This window comes from Ziziphus jujuba, chromosome 10, assembly GCF_031755915.1.
Source record: "Ziziphus jujuba cultivar Dongzao chromosome 10, ASM3175591v1".
In the NCBI taxonomy this organism is placed as follows: domain Eukaryota; kingdom Viridiplantae; phylum Streptophyta; class Magnoliopsida; order Rosales; family Rhamnaceae; genus Ziziphus; species Ziziphus jujuba.
Genome location: NC_083388.1, coordinates 7,726,002 through 7,732,377, shown reverse-complemented (window position 1 = coordinate 7,732,377; position 6,376 = coordinate 7,726,002). Strand labels below are relative to the sequence as shown.

Genomic DNA, 6,376 nt, shown 5'->3' with positions numbered 1-6,376 from the left:
GACATGTAAAAAGCTTAACATTGCTTAAACCGAGTAACAAGCAAGTACAGTACTTAATCTTCAACCTACTGGTTTGCATGCTTACATGACTACGAAAAAAACACCTTGGTTGGAGACGTATAAAAACATCCCAAAGCAAGAATACAGTGCAATTCAAGTGCTCAAGCAAATATGCCATTAACATGGCCTAAATTAACCTCATTGAGGCTTTGCATCATCTTCATCCTCTTCTATCTTAGGAGCCAAGTAGAACCTGACATAACCCATTTCTGCAATCTTGTACTCAACCACAACAGGCAGTTCAGAAGACAAGCTGATTGTAACTGTATTTGATAATGGAGTTGCCTTGGTAAACGAGTTCATGTACCTCAGAGCAAATGTCAATGAAACTGGTTCATTCATGTCAATAACTGTTGCTTCTTCTGGCTGCAATTCCCACAAATCAGCAAACAAGTTAAATATTGCATTGCACTAGAAACATTATGCAGTAAACGTGCAAGAATCTTTGAATGCAACAGCTCTGCAGAAGTTATATGACAATACAATTGAAAAATACATAGCCAATACCTTATCCACTGTAGTATTCTGCCTGCAAACTATATTAGCAGTCCCAATATCACCTCTTGTAGAGAACTTTACACCCTCCTTGGTCACAGAAATTACAACTGCCAGCAAAAGATTTATACATCCACAAAATATCCATGAATAAATCACAAGCGAAACTCAGACAACAAGGATTCTGATATGGGATAAATTTTGCAGTACCAGTATCGCCAATACTGCTGAGATCTTTACATATCCTAGCAAACTCAGATGAAGGCATTCTAACAATGGCATGGTATTCAGCCTCTGGAATTCCAAGATGCTCGCTATCAATGTCCATCAATTTCATCTCAAAATCCGCAATTTTATCTTGTGCTATAATCCACGATCAAGATGAAGGATGAACAACAAACACAAAGGAAGCACATGTACATCAGTGAAAATACTGATTTTCACACAAACAAGAAGTTAAAAACAATAAATATATATATACAAACATTCAAGCATGATCAGAGGACCAGAAACTTCAAATCAACAAGAACAGCAACAAAGAAAAAGTAGATTAACAAGAAAACTAGATCAATTAAACCTAAAAAATCATCATGGAAAAATCCAGAGAAAGACAGGGACAAACATAGACAGCCAAACAATATCGTAAAGAAAATATGAAGCTCCACTGATTCAGTTCGTTCGCACACAAACTGCAAATTAAGAAAGGGAAATAAAGAAAGAAAGAACATACTGGGACTCTCAAACATGAAGGTGACAGTGTCACTGCCATCGTCGGCCTTGATGGTGATGATGTCATCATTTCCGGCGCACTTTAGCATCTTGGACATGTTATTGAGGTTCATGCCCATCGAGAGGTTCCGATCACAGCGGTAATGCTCGAAACCCTCCGATCTGAGCAGAAGAGCCACCAGAGCCACGTGGCTGGAGTCCATGGCCTGAAGAGAGAACCCGGTAGCGGAGCAATCGAAGTTGGCGTCATTGACCAGGTCCTTGATGGCCTCCAGGACCTTCTTCAGAAGCGAACCTTGAACGAGACGGAGCTCCAACATTTTCCGGCGACTGTGGAATTTTCTCTCCGATTGCGGAAGCTCTAGGGTTAGGGTTTTGAAATTTGGGAAAATGGGTGGGAAAAAAAGCGCGAAGGTTTTCGGAGGTTGGGTTTGGGTTTTATACAAGTGGGCTGTGGATGTGGAAACGTCTTTGAAAAGCTTTTGTTCAATTGGCGGGATTTTGTGCATTTCAGTTCCCGCCACGGGTTTTTAGTTATTGGGTAAACATTCTCTGCTTTCGTTATGATCTTTCCTTCTTGCACCTTCGCTGTGATGTGAACTTTCCATGTTTTTTACACCGTTGGATAGTGGAAAACAAAGCCGAGTTTGATATGAGATCCGTGTGTACAAATAATTTGACAATGTTTGATTATTAGAATGTCAAGGCATAAGAGGTCATGTTTGGTTCGTTTATGTTTTTTGGGGTATGTCTGGGATTCTATAGAAAACTTCATTTTTGGTTGTTTGAGTAATATACTTTTTTTTTACTGAAAAAAATGTGGATATCAACATAAAAGTAATTCTCTGAAGAGTTTCATTGGAGCCCTGGAGTTATCAAACATTAGTCATTAAATTTTAGTTATTAAAAAAAAAAAAGTAGTTGATAAATCAATATAATTTAGAGATATTATCAACAAAAATTCCTAAACTATATAATTTATGGCAGTTTAATCTTTAAATTAATTTTTTAAACAATAAGGTCCCTAAACTCTTTATGATGTTGTACAGTTGGTTCAAAATCCAATTCCCATCTAAATATTTAACAAAAAATACATATAGTTTTTTCATGTCATTTTATAAGGGCATTATATGTCATTTTGATTCAATGACTCTCTCATATCTTTTTAAATCCCCTGTATTGAAAAATTCTATATTGAGAATTAAATTGTCACAAATTATATGATTTAGAGACTTCCCTTAATATTATCCATATAATTTAAATATATAAACAAGTGGAACCTAAGGTGTGGTTTAATAACCCATCAGTTTCCTGCTTTTCACTTAATTTTGTGTAATTTTGCTCACTTCACATGTGCTTATTAGTATTAGTTAGTGTTATAAGAATTTGCAAAACATTTTGATTAACTATAAGCTTTGAAAAAGGAAAACTAAAAAAGCTAATTGAAAACTTGGCCCGTTTGGTATAGCTGATTAAAAACAAAGTTTTAGTTTGTACAATTTTGTATAATGAAAATTTTTAAATAATAGCTTTGATTAAAAAGTTAATAAATGTTTGGTTACAAATAAAAAAACTGCATTAAATGTTCATTAAGCTACATTAAATACTTAATAAATTTTCATATAAACTAAAAAAAAAAAAGTTTTTATAAAAAAGTATAAAATTTGGACTTTTTTAAAACAACTTTAAAAAAATCTATTTTTTTAGTTAACAAGTACTTGTTAATTTTTACCAAACATATTTATTTTTTAACAAAAAAGCTTTTGGTCTTCAAATAGAATTTTTGGTTTTAAAAAAAAAAATTTATGCCAAACAGACACTTAAATTATGTTTGACTTTGTTTTTTTTATTTTTTTGCCTTTTTCCAAATTCGTAATCAATTATAATGTCTAAAATTTTTTATTGTTTTTGATTAATTAACACAATTTTAGATAAGAAAGTTACAAATAATTAAGTAAGCAAAACAAACAACTTAGAAATTACCAAATTCAATTAAATAAACTATTAAAAAATATTATTTTTCGCCATTAGTGATCAATTAACTGTAAAACCAACATGCTAAATGATAATTTAAATAGCTATTATTAAAAAATTACTTTTTAGAATTTTATAATAAAAAATAATAAAATCAAATATCTAATTAAAAAATATATATATTGCTATTTATTATTAGTAGTGACGATCAATATCCTATATATTAAATTTTAATTAAAATATTTATTTTTTTTATTTTTTATTCTAAAATTTAAAAATAAACCCATTAATAGTAACAGTTTAATTTGTAATTTAATATGTAAATTCCATCATCCGATGATTATTCATCAATGAAAATAAATAATATTTTTTTATATCACAATAGAAATTCCACCCATAAAATTATAGCAAAATTCAAGATCCATAGGATGTTTTTTGTACAATTGAAGATTAGCCTTAATCTATTTCTGGAAGCATGGGCATAATCGACAATTACATCTCTAAGATTTAAGGGGGGGAAAAATGAATATCAGTACGAAAAAATAATTTTGTTCCTAAATTTATAAATTACCAGCAAGTAGTAGGAAAAATGATGTTTTACTCTCATATGGCCTATATTTTTGGTTGTGGAGGCCGAAGATATATGATTGTATCAATGCATAACATTCCAAACATACTATTTATTTATTTATTTCCTTTTATGTGAACAGTAAATTACAAATTATTTATCCAAGATACAACTATATAATGTGGCATTTATTAACATTTGAAAATTTTAATATAAAAATCAAGATAAATAATTTTTAAAATTAAATAGGTATGTGGAATTTAATATAAATCACTAAAATATTGTTACATTGTTTAGAAATAAATTTAGCAAAACAAATAGGTCCACTGTTTATTTTTAATAAATAACTTGGTCTAATTAATAAATATCATTGTCTGCCGACCACATGGGAAACGTGTGGCATCATCTGGATGATGTCTTCTTATTGATGCTCCATGGATAACATTTATAATTGTTTTTCTTTTTGGGACGTAAAGATAAACATCTTCTAATTTTATTTATTTAATTTTGCTATAAAGATAACATCTTATATTCTTCTTATTCTTCGGAAAAAAAAAAAAAAATCTTATATTTGACTATATTCCCAAGGAAAGTTTAACCTTGGCATGGGTCACCCGTAGCATGATCATTGGTTTGGGTTGGGCAAATTGATTTGGACCTAACCCAATAAAATATGTATTTTTATATATATTATACGTACATATTTTAGGAGTGTTGGAGTGTTTTTTTACCAAACATTCAAGAATTATGGCGTCTTTAAAATCTTTGAAGTTTTTAGTTTTTACAACTAAAAATAAATAGTTTGATGGATGATTTGATTTTTTCCACAATACAAATAGTAAATTTGATTTTTTTGGACAAATAGATCAGAATTTGATAGTTGACATTTTGGTGGTTAGTTGTACACACAATAGTGACCAATAAAGTTTACACAAATCATAAATCAGATATAAAAGCAGTTAGAAATGATATTTAATCATAAAGTAACGTTTATTTTTAATCATAATAAAGCCATCCCTAACCCATAACACCATGTAGCAAGATCACAAGGCGAAACTTGACGGCCTGCAACAAACAATTACCATTTTTTTTTTTTTGGCTGAAAACAAACAATTGCCATTTATTTACCAAAAAAAAAAAAAACACATACAATTGCCATCTATTAATTAAAAATAAATAAGTAGACTTATCTATACCAAACGGATTGGCAGAGATCAGATCTGACAATGCACACAAGACTGCTACTCTTATATATGCCATTCAATAAGTAGAATTTTGAGCTTTAACCTATTTTGTAAGAAAACTAGTCTAATATTAATGTATAAAAAATAAATTTAAAATTTAAGAAAGTAACAATTCAATTTTAATCCTAAGATAGTTAACAATCAAATTAAGTTGATAAAGAAGATCATAGAAAAAGATAATAATAAGAGTTTTAGCCAGAAAAAAAAAGAAGAAGATAATAATAAGAGACCAACAAGAAATTAAAAACAGGTGGAAAAAGGTTAGAAGTTTGGAAATCTTTATATATGTTACTAAATAACATATCTGAAATATTATCATAAAATATTAAAATAAATCTTTTAACATTTTAAGAAAAGGAGATCACTAAACTTGGCAAACTAAGAAGGTTCGGTTTTGGGATACCTCCATTTTACAACAATACATATGATATGTACTCCAAGTCAACTAACCTTTTCCAGAATGAGTGGAAACAAAACCTCCATGCCCAGCTTTTGTCTTCCCTCATTAATCCAATAAAATATATTTATATATAATAAATATACTCTCAGAATGTTGGGAAATTTTTTTTTTTTTCTCCCTAAACATTCAAGAATCATGGCGCTTTGGATTTAAAATCTTTGAAGTTTTTTTTTTTTTTTTTTTTTTTAATTTTTTAATTTTTTAATTTTTTTAATTTTAGGTTTTTACAACAAAAATAAGTAGTTTGATGGGATTTGATTCTTTCACAATACAAATTGTAAATTTGATTTTTGGGACAAATAAATCAGAAATTGATAGCAGACATTTTGGTGGTTGGTTGTACACAAAATAATGACAAATAAAGTTTTTACAAATCATTAATCACATATAAAAACAGTTTTTTTTTGGTGAATATATAAAAACAGTTAGAAATGATATTTAATCATAAAATAAAGTTTATTTTTATTTTTATTTTTGGCTAGTACAGAAATAATGTTTATTAAACATAGACTTAAACATTTTTTTTTGTACCTGTTTGGTTGGTAGTTGGCAATGGGTTGAATTTATGTTCATTCAAAAAAAAAAAAAAAGGATTAGATTTATTGACGTGGCAAAACTAAGATACAAATCTATTTATTGTTATATGAAATAAATATTTTTTTGAATAATAATATAGACGACTGATATTTTAAATTTTGAATAGGATGGGTCACAATAATGAATCAATTCACATCATTTTCCTTTTTCTTTATTTTTTTCTTATAGTAATGAAACAAAAACCATACCAAATCAAACAAAAAAATAAAAAATAAAAACCAAGTTCATGAATTAAAAGCAAGTCGTTGT

At 28.9% G+C, this 6,376-nt stretch overlaps 1 protein-coding gene across 1 annotated transcript; it reads right to left on the bottom strand.

Annotated features, from left to right (window-relative positions):
• On the bottom strand, positions 1-1,744 carry LOC107410938 (proliferating cell nuclear antigen). The gene is made up of 4 exons (XM_016018426.4): positions 1,286-1,744; positions 766-918; positions 568-665; positions 1-426 (listed from the first exon to the last, which is right to left on the bottom strand). The coding sequence occupies exons 1-4, from the start codon at positions 1,602-1,604 to the stop codon at positions 199-201; spliced, it is 798 nt and encodes a 265-aa protein (XP_015873912.1). The 5' UTR covers positions 1,605-1,744; the 3' UTR covers positions 1-198.
• Between the last annotated feature and the right edge of the window lie 4,632 nt (positions 1,745-6,376).

Bases quoted from the DNA above. Each gene is read 5' to 3' on its own strand.
- LOC107410938 (XM_016018426.4), bottom strand. From the start codon at position 1,604: ATGTTGGAGCTCCGTCTCGTTCAAGGTTCGCTTCTGAAGAAGGTCCTG. The intron at 919-1,285 runs GTATGTTCTTTC...CGTGGATTATAG, and splicing joins CTTCATGTTTGAGAGTCCCA to CACAAGATAAAATTGCGGAT. The intron at 666-765 runs GTACTGCAAAAT...TTTTGCTGGCAG, and splicing joins CAGCAGTATTGGCGATACTG to TTGTAATTTCTGTGACCAAG.